We start from the raw sequence: 20,479 nt of genomic DNA, 5'->3' as shown, positions 1-20,479 counted from the left end.
TCCAAACGTGTGAAATAATCAGTCAAATTTGCATCCATACCAATTTATTCAGAAACTCACAGTTAGGAGCGGATGTTTTTGTCGATGACAAATGCTCGATTTCCACAAAGAAGGCGGAAGGAGTGTGAATTACAAAGCGCATTAAAATCAGGTGACAAAGATGTTCTCAGTTGAGAAGGCTTTGAAAATTGGGCTTTCGAAATATCCTCTTAGAAAACAGACTTAAGAACAACTTCCCTTATTTAATCTTTCGATAAGATACAGATCAATTTACAGGAAATACAAACTCAATAAATTCATGATCGTCTTGGGAGGCTACACCACTTAAATCGTGATGATAAAGGAGAGAGAGGGTTGACACAGCATAAAAATAACGAACAATTGCTGGAATCAGACAAGTTTCTCCACGCTAAGAAAAGGTAAGATTGACCGTTTCTGTGAGAAGCCATTTAATGCGTTTTTGGTGGAAGCGTATTTCTTTCCACTTTTTTGTCGACTGTGACGCATTCAACAAGTTCCAATGGCAACTCTGGAAAATTTCGGGTTGAACCGACATTCTGTGTTATGTGTTTTATAGACATAATAACGCAAGCTATATATGAATTTTCATATTGCTTAAAAAAACATGAGTTTGGTAATTCCCTTACCATCGCGAGCGAAGCTAAGCGAGCCAAGGCGAACATTTTATATGTGACTCATTTCCAGGTCTTACACGCCTTTCGAAATGTTTGAGTTACCAGCTCAAAAATTGATTTATTAGATTGAATGTGCGGTTGATTCGTTCCAGTTGTCAATCAAAAACAAGAGCTTTTGATCTTTAAGTTAAAGCTTGCTTTCCAAGGCTGGTCAAAGGTCCCGAGTTGATCTGCAAATTCCGCTGTCATGCGATACCTCTTGAAAATGGAGGCCGCGGGTACATTGAGTAGGCAAGAAAACCCTGTCGTGAATCTTGCTTTTAAAGTATCACCCGTGGTTTCACTTAGGCGCCTCAGAAAAAATCACTTTCCCAGAAAAAAATTATACTAAGCCAACATTCAAGTAATCAACCTGATACAAATTAGTTTTGGTGAATCAACTTAAGTTTCATGCATCTGAAATGGAGTAATCTCTGTGTTCCGGCATTGATATCCAACTTGTTTTTCTTCAATCTCCTTGATGCGTAAAAACGTGTTCGCTTTGGTAGGTGTCGATTCATCAATTTCGTAGAAGATGCAAAAAAAGCTTAACTTGTATAGATCAAGTAACTTCAAGTTGAGGTTATTTATTTTAATCAATAGGGTACTCAGGTTTTCAGCAATTCGAACGTTCGAGATACCTGATCAATTGTTATGTACTGGAACGCTTGCGCTTGGAATATTCCGCCTCCTTCCGTTCAGTAATCCGCTAATCCAATGAATTTGGACCGAAAGTGTTTTCGCTTGCCTAGCAAAACCAGGCAAAACGTAACAAGAATCTCTTCGCCAAACGATGCAATGCAACAGGTTTTAATGTTCAGTCTGCCGGAAAAACAAGTTGAACTCAAGCGGAAGATCAAACCCTAACTTTGATGCTAACATCCACAGCTAGCAAATCCGATTTGGAGAGAGATTTTTAAAAATCCGACAGTTAGATTCATTGACCAAATTCATTTGGAAAATCTTAAGGATGCTTGAGGTTGGCAGGAAGAATAAGTTCCTCACATCCGCATTCTTAATTTCCTGCTTATTCCGATAATTCCGAGAAACGGGCTCTAACTCTTTGTTAACATTTCGAAGCATTTTCCGTGACCACTTTTGTTGAAGGAAAAAATGGTTCAAGGTTAAGGATCCAAATTGGCTCCGAGCCTTTCCTACGCTTAGTCCCAAAACTCACGTAGCAATTCTTTCTAATGTTTTTTTTTTCCTTTTTGCTGACGTCATTGAATAACCACAACTTTGGCAGCAAACACAATAACCAGGCGCGGCTCCTAAGAAGCTACACAGTGTAGCTCTTAATTGTTCAAATAGATGGGCTAGACACAGTGTAGCTCTTAATTGTTCAAATAGATGGGCTAGATGGATAGGGAAAAACAATTGTGATACGTTAAGGTAAGCGGCCCAGTTGCTAGGCAAGATTTGTCAACAGGCAAAATGTTAGCGCATTTGAACTGGTTTAGACCAGTTTTAGGAATCTTGCATCGCGGCGAGAGTGAAAATTTTATATTTATTTAATCGATTAAACGCCCTGCCGTTTATTTAGACTTTGGCGTTTTATATGCGGCGTAGGGTGGCGTTTGTTCGAATTCGACGTTTATTTATGTTTCATAAAAAGTTAATTACCAACAATTATTATTGGAAATCATTTGTTTTTAGTCTCAATACTAATTCTTTTTACTGAGATAGAATTGAGCTTTTATCAGTTCGTGATGTCTACATCACAGATGGATAGATTATCGAGTTGTGCTGTTGGTAATTCTTTTCGCTGACTTCTAGAAAAAACACTAGATACTGCTGACTGAGAGCGTTGTTTATTCGAACGCGGCGTCTTTCGATAATTTTGCCTTCATTTTCGGCAGCGAATAAGAAATCAGCCCTAAAAAGATTGCGATTACTCATAGTGGTACGTGGTAAATATGCGTATAAAGAAATATTATCGTTTGTCTCACGATGCGTCATCTGTTCTTAAAAAAGAACTGTTCTGCTCAGCTGTGATTGGTTTGTATTCAACAGCTGTGATTGGTGCTTTTCGGAGAAATGTTCCTTAGTGGGGGCCGGCACACCGTACTCTAGCTACTGCCAGAAGCCCATTACTTTATGGGCTCCTGCTATTGTTCATGTTTTTATTTTTCATCGACCGTCGAAATCCAAGTTTTGGGATTCATATTGTAATGTCCCTATCGACGTTATTTGGGTGAAATCTCATGTGGATCGTGTCTTTTCCCCTGCGTGTAATAATGGGGATCACGATCAGTAAAGTTTACTTCGTTTCGAAGAGGGCGGGGTCCGGTGTTGTGGGCGTGCTCCTAAGCGGTGGAGGTTGTGTCTCAGCAAGTCGAATACAGTGTCTCTGTTGTGATCCTTAACTTCCTGCCGCTCGGGTTTAGCTGTCTCGCCAATATAAACCCCGCCACCTTGTCTCGCCAGGTCAACAGCATCTATCGGCCGTGCTAAGTGCAATCGTAGCGTAGTCTCCCACTTGAAAATAGCGCGTATACCTAGTCTTATGCAGCAACGAAGTTTTTCCGAAAGATCTTCGACAAATGGTAAAACCGCAGTAGCTTTAATCTCGGTACTATTTATAGTTCCACAACATATTTTTATCCTCACCAGACCGCCCAGGAATATCATATGTGATATCCATCTTTTCATTCTTGCTTTACCTCAGTAACATGCTAAATATAGAAAAAAAAAGACAGATATGGATCTAAAACCGCTTATTGATTTCGGAGGGGGGTTGCCAAAAATAGAATAATCCGCAATTTGATAAAATAAGCAACGATGTAGGCAGAACAATGTACAATGCGAGTGATAGTGAAAAACTCGAACCCAAAGTCACTTTACGATCACCGCTGAATAAGCAAATATAGTTATTTGGTTTTTGCAGCCATATTAAGAATTGAATAAAATAGTTCGAAAAAATCAGTCGTCTAATGTTCCAACGGACCAAAAATGATCTACTCGATTGATGGAGGTTTCAAAAGGTCTTTACTCATGCAATTTAATCACTTAAACAAACAAATTGACATGCATTGTCGCAAGTTTTGTGGGAAAATTAGGAAGTCTAGCTAAGTTTTCTTCTTTCCACAAGAAAAGTGTATTTGCAGCCGGAGTTAAGCTTTCAGGGCCGTTGTTTTTCAACATCCATTTGTGACAATTTGTGATAAATGGCATGCGGGCTGTCAGCCAATCTGGATGAAGCACAGACCCTTGAAAAAACCATTCTCGTTAATTTGCCTGGTCACTTGAAGATCGTCATCAAGTGAACACATCCTGGAACACAGCCGCCTTCATTTCAACTGATATATTTCAGTTTTGTTGTGAGAAAAGAGAGAACAGGTACATCGAATTAGCAACTACAGTCTTATTTTGGAAGGTGAGCTTTAATTCGAATCTGTACCTTTCTTTTTTTTTTTAGTAAGAACAGCGATGATCATGATTTCTCAAGCTAACACCATGCCTTCTTTTCTGCTGTTATTATTGAAAATGGCTGGCTCGATATCTTCCATGGGATATGTCACAAAATGCTGAGAATACCTTAAATTCATTTTCTGTTGCAATCAGTATTTTAGACAAAACCTCTAAACCAGTCGGCCAGAACCCTTTCCACACACTCTTACACTCCTATATTTACACTTTCAGATTAGCAATATTACTTAGGCTGACACGCCAATAGCCATAGCTAGTCTTAGGCTAGATAAGACTAGCCAAAAGCCTAAGCTAGTCTTAGTCTCAATATTGAGATAACCTACTATACTATCTAAGCTAGCTGTCTAAACTAAATTAGATGGTTGTTGGGAAATATCTACAATTGAACAAATTGTCATACCGTAGAAATTTTCCTCAGTTGTACTTGAAAACAGGTTCTGGAAATGTTCCAGTGTAAAAAATCTTCAACCATAACTAGGGCTTCCGAAATCAACTAGCGCTTTGAGCTTTTTACGCTCTTATGATAGATTCATTGAGGGTTGGTAAGCTGGCTGTATTGAAGATCAACCATTGAAAATTAATTTGCAGCTACATTATGCAATCGCAGGTTATCAGTTTGCACATCCGTGATTATAGTCACTAAATTGTTTGACAGTTACCGGCAAAGTGATTTTTGGTACGACACGTCACAAAAAATCGGCCATCCAAAATGATTTCTGAAAAAAATAAAATCATTTACTCTAAAAATAGAAGGAGTCGTGTGAAAGTTGAAAAAGATCTGTCATCGATCCTCCTGAAATCATTTTATGTTATCAAATTACCACACCACAGTAAAAAAATCGACAGCATTTGACACGGAAATCTCAACTGAAATACCAATCGCTCTAAAACCCCCCCTCTCATCGCGTCTGAATCCATTAATTTTCGGATTGTCTGTCGTAGGATACTCGGCTATGAGCTGTTTCAGTGCTCCCACGTATTTAGACAAGGGATATCTTCCGAATTCTCTAGAAAACGCAAATTTTTTTTCCCTTCACCACCCCCGTGGGTCTGGTGGCGTCTCCGCGTGAAAAACGCGCGACAATGGCGCACGCAATGCAAGCATACTTAGTCAGTCTGGGGACCTGCTGATGAAATGATCACTATTGTTTCAATTAATTACTGGGTTCCTTCCAACTCTTGGTTGATTCAGCATACCAAAATCATCATGCGCTTTTTTCGTTCCTCACAATTTCAGAATTTTATACTTCCTAACCGCTCTCTAGCAGTGGGAAATCCGGAAGAGGAGAGTACATTTTCTAGAGAATTCGGAAGATATCCTTGTTCTCACGGCTTGTTCTTGGCTTTTCTGCGACAATGGTACTCTACTAAAACGTTTTTACCATAAAAGGATATACTTCAGTGGATCAATTTGTGCTGCTTAGGACTGAAATTAATCAGATACAATTTCGTGCTTTTAGTGAGGATCAATGTGATGACAGCTATCGTGAATAGCAGTATCAGATGCAAAAGTACTTAAGGATATTTTGGAAAAACAACCTTAGCTAACTTTGTCTTCAGTCAGTGCTGTACAAGATTGCATTTCAGTCTGATGTGTTTTTAAATCACGTACCCTGGTTTCATTTTCTTTTGGAATATATGTATGGCCGCTATTGCCCTCTCTTTGGTTTTGGAGATATTATTTATTAGAAACTCAGAGCAGATGTGAAAGTGCAATCCAAAAATAAAACGCCTCGCCGCCTTTTCACCGATCAGATTCCTTCTTCCGGTCATCCGCCAGATCCAACGGAAACGGTGAACTTAAAAATGTATTCCCTCAAAGAATTTTTAGATAACTGTTAGTACTTGTAAGATAGAGAAGAGGCTTATTCGCATAATCCTTTCGTGTTTTCATTTAGAATTATAAATACTTGTTTCCTGTTTGAATAAGGAAGAATATAAGCATTGATGCGACCCCCTTATTTTTCTGCTACGCGTCGAGAAATCCTTTAGTTCTCTTAAATTTAGATTTCCGTATCGTTGAAAGTTTTCAGGTCTGTTTACAATTTCATATGCCCTCTTACAAGGTGAAACTCGACACCATTCTTTGTTCTACGACCTCTGAAAATTTGCGTTGAAAGAGGAGTAAGTTGTTCAAACAAACAGAGAACAATCAGGAGTTTTTACGACATCATGACTAATTCAAGCGAGTCAACGAGTAAAGGAAATGAGTGGAAACAAAGGAAATTACGTAAGTCACCCGATCGACCTAAAATACACAACATGGAAAAAGAAATTGAAATTCCCCATGACTTCTTGTCCTTACTGTGTACACAAATATTATTTAGTTCGTAGAAGGGTGTTAAACAGAGCATTTGAACTCAGTACGTTGACATGAATAATGTGACCTCATTCCACAAAACCGCCTACGATTTCAGGGTGTGTTTCAATGTTTGTTTTTTTCAATCGCTGCTGGTTCCGTCAGCTCTGATTTTGACCATTGTTGGTCACAGAAGACATCAGGTTATGTGAAACCATCACAAAAAGTGTTTACCGAAAGGAAATTGCATAACAATGAAAGTAAAAAATAAACGGTGCACTTTGGTGAAACATGTTTCAGATGTGCGCATGAATGAAAATACTTCCTGTTTTTGTTTTGTATGTTTTTTTTCTTTAATTGAGGAGGAAAATAGCACAAATGAGCGTTGAGATAGCAAAGTGAGAGGATTGTGGGCGCACAGGTATCCGATGACGGATACCATCACGGCCACTCTATAAGTATTTAGAAATCTCTCAGTTCAGCAGGCAGACATTAATCAATAGACCAGGTGAAGAGCCGTGCCCTCAGCGACTGTGGAAGAATTTGTTCCGCTTCAACGAAACCAACCGTACTGAATTGCGAGAAGTAGGTGAAACTAATTTTTTTTTTCGTGCAATAACTCAGTTCCTTCATTGGGCCTTAATAACAAGTTGAGTATTCTGTTTTACATCCAATATTAACGAAGTATCGAAAGTTTGCCAGAGTATTTTAATTCAAAGTCAATCAGTTGAGATTCCGAAACATGAGTATGGCGTACGAGCTAAAAACGTTAAACTAGTAATGACGACTAACCTAATAAAGGAGTAGTTTAAAACAGATTGAACGAAAACTATGAAAGTATTTAGTTGATTCTCCGGGTCAGAAAATACTTCAAGTAATGCTCAGGTAATCAGAACTTTACCGAACAAGTTAACATAGAATAGAAACCCAGCTGAGACGAATGAAATATCCAGTTGTGCTTAGGCGCATGGTTGACGGCAACGGAAAACGGAAAAACTTAACTTTGATAATATTTCTTTTCCTCTAATCCTCAAATCAACACCGCCGATAGCTTTGAAAAATTCTCCGTCTCGCTCATAGTGACTTCAAATATTTCAGCTTTTGAGTAAAAACGGTTGAAAGTAGACGTTAAGAACTTTAGCTCTTTTTCCCTTTTAGTGCCGGATAAACGTAAACGTCACTTTGATGGTCTCGCTGCTGAATGTTTTTCTTTTCAATTAGTTGGATTTGGTCGAAGTTCATGTGGAGCAAGTCAAATTTAGCAGGAATTGTGTTGAGGAATGAAATATTTTGGCAGCTATGAACAATTAGAGAACAAAATGATTCAAAAAGCGCGGAAAAACTTAACCATTTCTTTATTCATCATCGGCACTTTCGCTTTCTTTTACTATCTTTCCGCCACTTTCAAATTTTGCCGAGTCATCGCTTTCAGTTTTGCTTTTTCAAACACGTGCTGTTCACATGAAACGCGCGGTGAAGACTTCAGAAGGGTTTGAGTTTGTCAGCGTCGAAGCGTTCGTAATCTACATCAATCTCGCCGGTTCCCAACCATATTCTTTCAGTTTTAGCTTCTGTTTTACAAAAGAAAGCTACTCTTTGTTTTATTTACATTTTTCATTATAGAAGAAAGTTATGCTTGTGTTTTGTTGTGATTCCTCGTCATAAAAAATGAATGATCTTTTCACGAAGTAATGTACCATAGGGCTATGAAATTTGTCGTCCATCTGCCTTATAACTGGAGTGTTAGTATTGACAGAGAGATAATGATTAAGCTGATTTATACAAACAACGTAGCATAAATAATTACTGGAATTTCATCTAAGACTTGGGTCAACTGAATGATGAATACCACCTGGATTAGCCTGAATATCTCCGAATTACATAAATAAAAAAATTGGGGAATAATCACGTACTCTCACAGCTCTGACAATAACCAAATCTGGTGTATACATTAACCTGTGGTTTAAAACCTTGCAAGCGAAATTTAACTATGAACAACGTTACTTTGAGAAGTGTTTTTTGGCGACGCGTAAAATTACTTTGAATCATTAATTTGAGGAGAAGAATTAAAGGAGATTGGCGTAGATTTCAAATGAACAACCTGATAGATTATTTAATCGGGAATTTTTCCCCGATGCTAAACCATGACGTACCTAGATATTTATGCCGTTGTATCGCTTTCAAAATCAAATTTACAGCTTGGCTAGAAGAGAGCTATGTAGGCTGAAGGAAACATTTTGAGAAGCCGCTACATGCTCGTCGTAATTTTACATTCAATTATCTAACAGTAGTGTGAAACTTCGAGAATAACCAAAAGCTTATCCATCTGAGTACAAAGTGCTTACATGCGCGGGGTAGTTTCAGTTCAATAAAGAGTACTAAATAAGCCTCTGCCACGGAGGCTCAAAGATAAATTATCGTTTTCTTTTAATAAACGAATACTTGCCATTCTCTTAAAAGCTCATTACTGGTATAGTTACTGATGATAAATCCTCTTATCCCACTCTCGAAAAGATAAACTCAGAAAAATCCCTCCTGTCCTGTTAGCGGATAAAAAACATTGAGGGGGTGTAATTTCAAATTTTAGTTATCAAACCGGAAGTGAATAATCTAATATAATTTCTTTTCAGACGTGCAATCTAGAGGTGAATGTTGTATTTATTTGTATTATCCGATAGATTTACGCCCTTTTTAAACAGAATTAACTAGAACATGCCAATCACCATTTGGCAAGGTTTTTCAAAATATATTTTTTTCGCTGCCGTTTCTTTCACATTTTGTATTTATTTAGGAAGCTTGACGTACTTATTATTCTTTGAACATTTGTTAGCACACTTCAGCGTGATGCTTAAAGAGAATTCAGGGTTTTGTTCTGACTAGTCTCAGAGCCCGGGAGCGACAGGAGACCTTTTTCTCCTCGGGCGACTTAAACAACTGTGTTTTTAATAAGAGATTTTAAAAGCTGATCACTCTAGATTTCTGACACAAAAGCCTTCCGACACACAGTTATTCTTCTAGGGACACAACTTTGGAATTAATGCACACTTTTAGGTATGATTCAATCTCCCTTTTTCATGTGCGCCTATTGAACGGGAAATCCCCTTCTGCGTTGATAGGAAATGGCTTCGGAAAACTACTTTCGCCACCTAAATGTGTTATAAAGAACGTACTTTCGCCGCATGATTGTGTTATGGAGAAAGTACCCTTTCTGTGTTCGTGTCAAGCTGCTGAATATTCTAAGTTACCCCCTCATCGTTCATTGTACCATGATCATATGAGTGGCTTTTGTCAAAACAAACTTTTGACCTCACACATTCCAGGTTAGACAAACTAGACAAACAGGCGTTTTGCTTACTTTAAGAACTGTATTAGTGGGATTTTACATCACTTAACGAGCGCCGCATAGTCTCAAATTTTGAAATACTTTTGGTGACTGTTTCCTGTGTTCTTGAGCCTAAGTGATAGGCAGAACTTCAATCCGACTTAAATCTTTCCAACTGAAATCTCTGCTTCACGCAAACGGTAGGCGTTCAGTTTTCAACACATTGGAGTTTGAGAATCTCGTAAAGATTTGGGCCTTTCATTAGCCATTCTCAATCAGGGTACGGTGCTTTTCCTTCTTGTTCTGGTACAAGAAGACGATTGTTGGCTTGGAAGGATAGAAAAACAAAGCAGAGGCAGTGATAAACTGTGAAATAACAAGGATTACTAATTAAAGAAAGGGTTAAAACGGATTGCCAAAACAAATTAGGCTAACGAATTTAATTTAACGGTAATTTAGATGGCAGATCGAGTTATTGGCGCGATATACCTCATAACAGAAAACTATACCAGTAATCTTGAGCTGCTTGACATAGAGGCGGGCTGGGGGTGTAACCTTCGGGAAACAATAGAAAGGCGGCTGCGAAAACAAGGATAATCAAATCGTGCTCGGCTTCGTGCGCGTGGCGGTAAATGCATAGAGAGTAGGAGGCACTTTGTGACAAAGCGTAAGTTACTAATTGATCATTGAATGAGTGGTACAAGGATTGGTATGTCTATTCTCTTGATATCAGTTCTTAGAGCTTGTAGTCAATGTATTTTTGAGATGTGTGTCCTGCGGATACAGAGCTTGTCAGATGAGTTTCACATGTCGTATTGTTGTCGCACGCGAGATTAATAACTTGTGTAACCATACTGGAACTGTTTACCACCTGTTCCAAGATATTCGCAGAATGTTTCACAATCTTTAACAAGATATCTTGATATTCTCTTACAACCACTTCTGATTGAAACACAAGTGTCTTATAAACGTCCGAACATGGAGGAATGTATTGTAATTTATTAGAACAAGTGATGAATCAAGTGATGAATCAAGTGATGTCGTAGCACAAGAAAGTCCCGACGATTTCAGAGTCGTTCAATGTAGATTAACATGGAGCAGTCAAACGTTTCAGTGTGTGATTGCAAACTCAGTAAAAATAAACAATTAGAGGAAGCAGATGAAAACAAGAGATATCACCCAATTCTCTCGAACAAGTTAAATTGCTTGGCTAACTTCTTTCAAGCACTATACCAAAATATTTTCAATCTAAAGGGCAATACAAAATACTCTGTGCAGTTCTATTCGAAGAAAACAAAATAAGCCGAGAAGGAACAAGGATTCCCAAGGATGAAGAAGAGGAAACACTAAAAGCAAGTGACGAACTCCAGGGAAAAACAAAGGCATATGTAACAGTAGTACCCCCTCTTCATAACCAAAACTTAATCAATAGACCTTTTGACGCTGGCGCGTCTTTTTCAGTCGTAAATTAGACTTATCCGGACCCAATAGTATTTCAACTATCCTTCTCGATTGTAGCGTTTCATGTTTCGAATGCTTAGGGGCCAGTAGCTCGAATCCGCTCTAGCAATGTCACAATTGTGGTATCCTCGACAACGTGTAGAACACAGTCTAGACTAAAGAATGTAACAAGGTCAACAAGAACACATTTGAAGCGTCAAACTGGTGTCTAAGTATCCTCGGCACTAATTAACTGGACTCGCCAATACCAATATTTGAATGATCTTTTTAATGTTTCACAATGATTTAAAGTTACCACTGGTGAAGAGCCAGTCGCCTCAAAATATCCGGCAACGTCAGAGAAGTGGTCTTACCGACGACGTGTAAAACGCGGTATCGACAAAATTTTGTAATCACGTTGGCTAGAACACGTTCGAGGCGTCAAAATGGTGTCGGAGTATAACAGGGATGTTTCCCCAAGGATATGACGTCAATTAATGCAAGAACTTGATAGTGGATGATCTTACAAAGGGTGGCTTCTGTCATCGAGCATTTGTCATCTCAAAAGGCAGTCTATCCCTTAAAGTTTCCTATGTTTTCTCAGATGATTCTATTGAGACATTTCGTAATCGTTAGAAAGTAAAATATTGCGTCTCAATCCAAAACGATTTCTGTACAGATACACACACTATGTATTTATTGCTGCAGTTTATCGCCATTTCGAAATGAGTGCATTAGATACCAGTTGTTTATCCTCTGGAAAGGGCGCTCACCCATTTGTTTTCTTTATTTATCAATAGCTGGTGTTAATTTTCAAACTTGAGTGGTACTTTTCACTTTAAAAACACTCTTCTGAAGTTTCTTTATCCGTCTTACGACTAAGATATTTCTTTTAGTTATGGTATACATTACATATGCCTTGAAATGTTCACTCACGCTGGGGGTGCGAAGCGACTTCTAAGGAAATCGGATGTTATTTAATATCAATTATCACTCATTTGTGTACTACAGGGGTCAACGTTCAACGAACATAAATACCGTGCAAATCCTCAAATCTATCAGTTGCGTATTGGGCTACCTACTGCGAACAACGAAAAGAAGAAAATGGAAGAACTCTACCAAACAGTCAGAGAGCAGATCAAACCAGTTGAAGCCGAGATCCGCGGTGTGATTCCTCCTTGGCTGAACGGGTCCTTGTTACGAAATGGCCCCGCTATGTACGAAGTCGGACCCGAAGCCTACAAGCACTGGTTCGATGGCTTAGGAATGATTCAGAATTTCAAGGTAGAAAATGGCAAAGTGACTTACTGCAGTCGCTACTTACGAAGCCAAGCATTTGTCCGTGCCGAAGCTCGTCGTGGCATCGCTTATGCTGAGTTTGGAACACCATTACCACCCGATCCATGCAAGAATATCTTCGCACGGTTTTTCTCTTACTTCGTGCCGCCCGAACGCACGGACAACTGCTCCATTAACGTCGTCACAATGAACGGCCAAACATACGCAAGCAGTGACTCACCATTCCTAATCGGGTTTGATCCAAGCAGCTTGCAAGCGTTGTCGGAGTACAACATTAGGAGCGATTTCCCAGGTATTTCTAACTCATTTTAAATCATAATTTTAAGGGAACCGCTTATTTTAGAAGAAAAAGGAAGAGAGCCAAAACAAATCAGAATATAACTTTGTTTGGCATTCCTGGAGGAATATAATCCCATGCAGGGAATAGATATTTTCGTCCCACACTAATTATATTTCGGACAGTTCCAGAAACTCACAAAAAACCAAGACAAGGAAATTAACACGATTACGCGTTCCTTGCTCCCGCCCATGACAGCTGTTGGGTGCTGAATTCAGACCGTCACCGCCCAGTGAGATGTTCGCTGGGGTGCGAATCGCGCGCTGAACTTGACAAGATCTTTTGTTTTAGTTTTTGCTGTTTATGTTCGCACTTGAAACTTACTGCATCGGGCGGAAGGCCTTTCAAGCAGCTAAAGAGACACCTCTGTCGATATCCTAAAGGTGTATTTTTAAATCCGATTACAAAAAACAAAGGAAAACCGTAGTGTGAATTTGTGGAGATTCGCACGAAATATGTGTCTGAGAAAACGTTACCGCATCCAATAACAGGACATTCAACAGAGAAAAAAATCGCGTATATTTTTACCACCTTGAGGGAGAATCGGTAAACTTTTGCTATCTAAAAAAAGTCGTCGAATTTAGGATAAAGTAAGCTAAAAGATGTGGCTTTGTCGAGGGTCTTTTGAGCTCAAGAGAGGTTTTTACAAGTGAACGGTCGTGAGGATAAGGAAAAATATTATTCAATTGTAGCATGTTGAAAATAGGACTTTTCATTTTGACTAAGGATAATAGAGCGAGATAGTTTCTTAGAGATGAATATAAAAAGCAAAATTGACCTTACGTTTCTGAAAAAATGGTTATGTAAAAAAAAAATGGTTATGTAAGAACACACACCGAGAGAAAGTACTCATTTTATTGATGAGTCATGGTTTCGTTCACGATTTCATCATTTGTAAACTGAGTACATTTTGTTCTCAGATACACTAATTATGTAGCTTGCTTTGATTGGATGGGGAGCAAAGATAGCAGATTCATGACAAAGTTGAAATACCTTTTCTTTAATATCCAGCGTTTGTTTGGAAAAGAGATAACAAGAACCTTCAGCTTGGAATGCTGAAAACGTGAACGTTTTCGGAAAAGTATCTCAAGAAGTGACGTTGAAGAGCATGATAGCCGAACTTTAGACCAGCGAGGTCAAGATTCTTTTTACGTAAAAACATATTTGCTGGTCATTTTATCAGTTACAGAAATCACAAGATGAACTCGTGCGTTTTCCATGACAAACCTTGTGCACTGCAAATCGCCGGAAGAAAAATACTATGATCTGATATGATACTATTGGAATTTCACAAGGCAAAACAGGAAAAACTAAAATTCTTCTTTCTCTCTGATACATCAGACAGCACCACTTTCCTGATAAAAATAAGCCAAAGAGGATTTTATGAACTCAGCTCAACAAAAGTCTCTTGATCAAGATAATAGTCTCATATAATACTGCTTGCATTGAGGTTTTCCATAATAATTTTTTTTTTTTTTACTCTGTGGGCGTTTAAGACCGAATGAATGAATTGAATGTAACGAATTGAAAAATATTTTTCGGTCTAGTCCGGTTTATGAGCGAGCTCCTTTAAAAAATTAATTACCTGGCAAAAGTTAGAGACAATTTTTTTTATGCGGACCGAGAACCAAAATTTATATAAAAATTGTTCTTAACATGTGGTCTTAATCTGAGCATGATGACTTATTTTTATAAACGAAAAGTCTGTCAAACTGCTTTATATTTCAACCGTCTGATCTGCAGTTTAAGTCGAGCAGATATAGCTTTTACGCAAAAGAAGAGATTATTACTGTTCTAATTTCTGCGAGTGAAAAAACCTCTGCTCGAAAGCTTTAATGAATGACTCGCTTTTTTCACTTCCGTATTAAAAAAAACGCATTTCCGTTCAACAGACAGCTAGGCTACGAGCCTCAGTAAGTGAAGTAAAACACTGAATTTAGAAGATTTTCCAAACAACAGACTTAACACTGTGAGGTATAATTAACGAGAAGGAAGATTATTTATTTGTTATCGCTTTTGACAACAGAAACCGGAAGGAAACCAAAATTTCGAGAGATTGCTTTCAATAGCATCATTTAATCTTCCTAATAACAGAGCTTAGCTTCACGTGTGGCCAAATAGTTGGCTGCTCAGAAAAGCTTGTTTGTTTGATTCTTTGTCTCAGCTTTTGAGCCTGTCCGTCAACGTTTGGCTGAAATTTATAATGAACGGTTGACAGCTTTTTCACATACAATTGCGTGCAACAATCGTAGAGGACTTTCTGTTTTAAAAACAGTTTGTTTGGTTTGCTGAAAGGCATGTCAGTTTATATCATTCGCGTCTCAGATATCATTTACATTATTGTAGCTCGCTGAGAAAATCTTCCGAAGTCCCTCTACATATTAATCAGCAAGCAGTTTTAGAAATTTTAGGTGTAATACAAGAGTTTTAGGAACTTTTTATGCAGTTTTTATGCAGGTTCGGACTCGCTAGAATTGTGATTTGATTGACGTCACGCAAACATCAATTCAGTTTTTCCCTCTGAGTTCCTCACTTCTCTTGAGATGAGAATGCACGTCACAAAGATTAAAGGTGTTCTTAGTTTTATGAAATGCGTTTCCTGTCATTTATAAGTGAATGCATCTCATGCTTTCGTCTCAGCTTCCCATCAGACATACGAGGTCGTATAAAAATGACTAGGCTTCGCGCAAATGTACACCTGTTAGTTACATTTGTATGTGAGCGCGCGTTAAACGGTCTTTGAATGGTCGTCGCGAATCTTTGGAGTCTCAAACGGAAACTAAATAATCAGAATTTTTTCATCAACCTGTTAAACGATCTCCGTGAATAAATTGACTCAAACCACATGTCATAATCCGCGGAAAAGTTGATTGATGCCAAGCCCTTACTTTCTATATATTTATTATAAAGGGAGTTAAATCCCAGAATACTGGGGTACTTCCCATGAATTATACGAAATTTCGTGACAATCTTTCACGTGCACGCGAACTTTTGACTTAGTCATGTTTAAAAAAAGACACAATTCTTGGCAAAGTCTTCGTTTCATGCTAGCGATGTACCTAATGATCAATCTTGGCACAAGTGATAATCACTTGTTATCGGAAACGTTTTTTTTTTTTTGGCAAATTGTTCTCTTTTAACAGCAGGAAATTCCTACTTCATACACACGATTGTTTTATTTTATCTCTGACCCTTTTTACTTTAATACTCGTCATCAAAATATTTCCAGCACACCTTTGTGTAAAATAAACATTTCTCTGTCATGTTGAGAGGGCGCAATTTTTTTTTCTGTGTAATAATTTCAGCTCCAAAGTAATTGGTTCGTCAAAATAAAATGGGAAGGAACAATTGATTTCTCCAGGGGTTCATCTTAAAATGCAAGATGTGAATTGCAATTGTTTCGTAAGAACAGAGTTCTTCGCTTAGTTTGGAAGTTCACCGAGGCTAACTGACTTTTCCACCAAAAGAAACTGACGTTAATTGCTGTAACCATAAAACAGTCGATTTTCCTTCCTCTTCGTTGTCTTCCCAGTTCTATTTTTCTTTTTAATTATTGTCATATATTTAACGATCTCTAAATCCCCCTGCACCCCTGAAAGAGACTTACCATAATTTCGATAGAGTTTGTTAGCATCTAATCACTCGCTCCAGAAGAAAATTACTGTAGATGCAGTAAGGCAACTCGAACATTATGCGTGCTTTTCGGACGGTCGCCAAAATTTAGCATCTTCGAGGGTAACTGTGAACATGATAATTTTGGCGGTTACGGATTTTCCTTAATCGGCAAACAATAAGCTCCCACAGAAATGAAATATAGCTAGATAAAACGCTGCATGAGTTTATGACCTTCGGTTCAAAAAACAGGGAGATATCGATCCTGCAAAGCACAAAGAGATATCACCATTCCGATAAGTAAAACTGTAGTATCTTGCATCGAATAGTATGGAAAATCAATGTTTAATCAAAAAAGTTAGATGTTTTTCATCAAACAGTGATTTTCTCTCTCATATAAGAAGAAAAAATTTCGTCGAAAGAGGCAAAAACGTTTTAGACTTTCAAGGTGTCTAGTAAGAAAATCAATCATTCATTTATTGTAATTTTCTTGTGGAATGTCTTGCGTGTCCGAGATACGTAAAAGCTCTCATGTTTCCATTATTGTAATTAAGTTGTTTTGATATTCCCCCTTAGTGCAAATCTGATCAGATCACAGTTTCAATGATAAATCTTTTGTCTGCATTCCCAGGTTGCCTCAGCACGCATGGTAAACATATAAAAGAGACATATTTCGGAAATGGCCTCTTTTAAAACAATAAGTCCCGCAGATAAAACCATTACTTGCACGCTGGTTTATTTCATTTTGTTTTCAATTACTCACAGTGTGTGTTCCATTGTAGGTTGTTGACTTTGGATGAAATGAGCTTTCGTTAATAGTTTTATCTGACCTGATTAAACACGAACGGAACTTCCACTGATCGATTAAGACGATTTTGTTCACAGCAAAACTACTTTCTTTAACAGTTTGATTTTCTTCTCGTTTCTTCCATGCACTCAACATTTAAGATGTAGCTTTATTATTCATTCGTTTTATTTATTTTTTTAATTTGTGGAGGCAGTTTATTTTAAGTCATTGAATTTGAGCCCTACATGTACCCTGAATCATTCTTTCACCATACACGGAATAGGGATTTATTTCTTGAAGACAAAACTTAACAAGATGAAACTGCAAAGAAAAATTTCCTTGATTGCTGATGTATCAGTTTCTTCCAACTTCACTTGAGAGCGAATGGTATACAATGTACAAAATTGTCTATCACTGTTAGGGTTTAACTGCTTTATGACTGATGAACGTTTTCAAACTTTTCATGTAAGATGAAACTTTTCATTGATTTGGCTCACTGACAACTTTCTGCCACAAAACTAGAATTAAAGATTATGTGGTTCTGATGTTCTTTTTTAAGGAATAGGATAAATATCCTAAAGTGTTCTCTCTATTCTGCGAGTGTGATCGATGAGTTTTAAGGGGGAATAATAACAAGCACTCGAAATAACCGCAGTTTGCGGTAAAATTATTACAAGACACAACTTTCTTGTAATTGTCGTGTTTTGGAGATGATTAGCTCCTCTTTCAGTAGTAATACGAGTAAGAAAGCTTAAGCAGATCACTGGTTTGGAAAAAGAAAATACGATCGATATCCCGTGTAATGGTTTAGACGTAAATAAGGGAAACTGGGACAAGCATGTTGGGTCTGACCTTTTCCCACCCTTGAGGTGGTTTACATGTATTTACATCTAGTTCACACTGGCGTTTGGTTGTTTAACACTTTGTCGTTTCTCCCTTTGACTATTTTGGTTTTGTTATACGTTACTCAATTATAACCTGCTGTATGCTATGTTTCACACCTGTGTCATCTTTCAGGTCCCGTGCGAATGTTTTCCATGACACCTCATCCCCACGAGGACGAAGAAGGAAATGTGTATAACGTTGCTGTTTCTCTGAAAAATGGAACTCGCTACAATATAACACAAATACCACCACGACCCACCACCCCTGGAGACACTGCGCCACACCCACTACAGGGGGTAAATGTTTTGTCCACTTTCACCCCAAAAAATCGGCTCTGCTACTACCACAGTTTTGCCATGACTCCTAACTACTTCGTGTTTATCGAAAACCCGTTCGTTGTGAATGTGTGGGCACTCCTGACGATGAAGATGAGAGGAAGATCTTTCCACGAGTGCATGAAGTGGGACAACAAGCAGCCCTCCAGGTTTTATGTCATTGATCGTAAGACAGGTAAAGTAGTGGCTCAATACAAGACGGAGAACTTCTTCTCGTTCCATCACGTAAACGCCTTCGAGACAGAAACGGATATCATAATGGACGTTTGCTGCTACCCTGACGCCCGCATTGTATATCAGTACTACCTCCATCACTTGCGCTCTAAGGGGGAACACGAAGTGAGCAAAGGCTTCCCTGATCCAGCTCTTCGTCGCTATCGCTTACCCATTCCTAAAACCGCTTCATCCAGTTCCTGGCAGAGACTGCCCAGTTACTCAGACGGTCGAGACTACAAAGTGCTATACTACGGGGTGGAGTTACCCCAGATTAATTATCGCTTCGCCAACGGCAAGCCTTACCGGTTTATGTATGGAGTAGGTCCTCACCAACGCGGGGACTTCCTAAACCAGCTCATCAAAGTAGATGTCCTAGGGAAGGAAGCCAAAATTTGGCATGAGCGCCACTGTTTCCCATCTGAGCCTGTGTTTGTACCAGCGCCCGGAGCTGAATCAGAAGATGAAGGAGTTATTATCTCCTCTGTAGTAGGTGTTCGTGGCAAGAAGTCGTTCCTTCTCGTTCTGGATGGTCGCACATTCCGCGAAATCGCACGCGCGACCGTACCTTGCCCAATGGCACACTCACTCCATGGCATGTTCAGACCAAGGTCCCCAGCTCTACTCGGACAATGCCGGAAAGCCTGGGCCGAAATATAATCTGGGTCACCGAAAAAGGACAAGCTCTGAAATTTTGGAGTGCCATATGATCGTACACCATCCATTTACAGTGTTGTTCAAAACAAAGAACTCACCACACAAATGAAGTCAACAAAAAAACTCTTGTTGAGACAGTTCCTCGAACAAAAATGTGATTACTGTATTTCAATTTATGGAAAATAGTTCACGACAACATGAAAAAAAATTTTTTTCGGCCAAACAACCGGTCAGTTCGATATTAATAGATAACTAAGAACGAGAATCATTCTATGTTCTTTCGTTATTTTTTCAAACAAAATTCCTGGTTGAACGAGTTACTCTGAGTGTGTGTGACATCTTTGATTAGTTATTCGCTTTCGTTTCGTAATGGAACATTGCACTTTTAAGAGGGTTTCTCAGATTTTCATGAGAAAATTAGTGAGGCTCTCTGTTTTCAGTTAGGCCTGGAAGCGTGCATCTTCCTGCCAATGTCTTCAGTGATACGTTAATAAACCTGTTATAAAAAATTGGGAAAAACAAAATAACATAAAAGGGAAAAAGAGAAAAGAGTTATTTCTTTTCTAAGCATTATCCAGTGTGTAAGTTTTATTTAAAACGGCGTACGTAACAATGCGCTGTTGAGTATTATTTTAACTATTTCTAAGTTATATAAAGTAGCATTTGTATACAATCATAGTGACATTATACTTTCTTAGAAAGGAGAAAGATACTGGGAGACAACTACTAATTTTAAAAAAGATATTAATCAAAAGTTTTGGAAATCATGAACATAGTATTAACTGATCTGGAGAAGTGACTGTTTTGTAAATGTCGAGTTTAATTCCAGCTTGAACATTTTTGCCTGATAAGGATGTATGTACTTTGAAATGAATAAATGTATTTTCAGTTCAGTGCTTTTTATCCTTTCCAGCCATTTTTTTAGCGTTAATTATTGGGTTCTCCACATTATTAGATTCGTACCTTTCTCTTACTTTTGTAAGACCTTCCGCGGCCGAGCGGTCTATATTTGGCCTGGGTACGAGATTACTGCATTGCTTGATTCATGTGTCTTCTGTATCATTCATATATTCATTCCCTCATTCATTCATTACTTTATTCATTTATACATTCATTCAATCAATCAGTCAGTGAGGTATCTCTACCACTACCCTCCCCCCCTCCCCCCTTCCTCTATGGACCTCAGGAAG

The 20,479-nt window shown here is 38.4% G+C and overlaps 1 protein-coding gene across 5 annotated transcripts; it reads left to right on the top strand.

Moving 5' to 3' along the window:
• Window positions 1-58: 58 nt before the first annotated feature.
• Window positions 59-20,182, top strand: LOC113671272 (carotenoid-cleaving dioxygenase, mitochondrial). 5 transcript variants are annotated; one of them, XM_027187480.2, is made up of 3 exons: window positions 59-419; window positions 12,176-12,755; window positions 18,217-20,182. In XM_027187480.2, the coding sequence occupies exons 2-3, from the start codon at window positions 12,269-12,271 to the stop codon at window positions 19,290-19,292; spliced, it is 1,563 nt and encodes a 520-aa protein (XP_027043281.1). In that variant the 5' UTR covers window positions 59-419; window positions 12,176-12,268; the 3' UTR covers window positions 19,293-20,182. The 5 variants fall into 5 exon arrangements, with proteins under 5 accessions (XP_027043281.1, XP_089057030.1, XP_089057031.1 ...); XM_089200904.1 differs by lacking the exon at window positions 59-419 and adding an exon at window positions 1,953-2,066; XM_089200905.1 differs by lacking the exon at window positions 59-419 and adding an exon at window positions 3,712-4,050.
• Window positions 20,183-20,479: the final 297 nt, after the last annotated feature.

Source organism: Pocillopora damicornis, chromosome 3 (genome assembly GCF_964200805.1).
Source record: "Pocillopora damicornis chromosome 3, jaPocDami1.2, whole genome shotgun sequence".
NCBI classification, from domain to species: domain Eukaryota; kingdom Metazoa; phylum Cnidaria; class Anthozoa; order Scleractinia; family Pocilloporidae; genus Pocillopora; species Pocillopora damicornis.
This window is presented reverse-complemented; position numbering and strand designations above follow the sequence as displayed.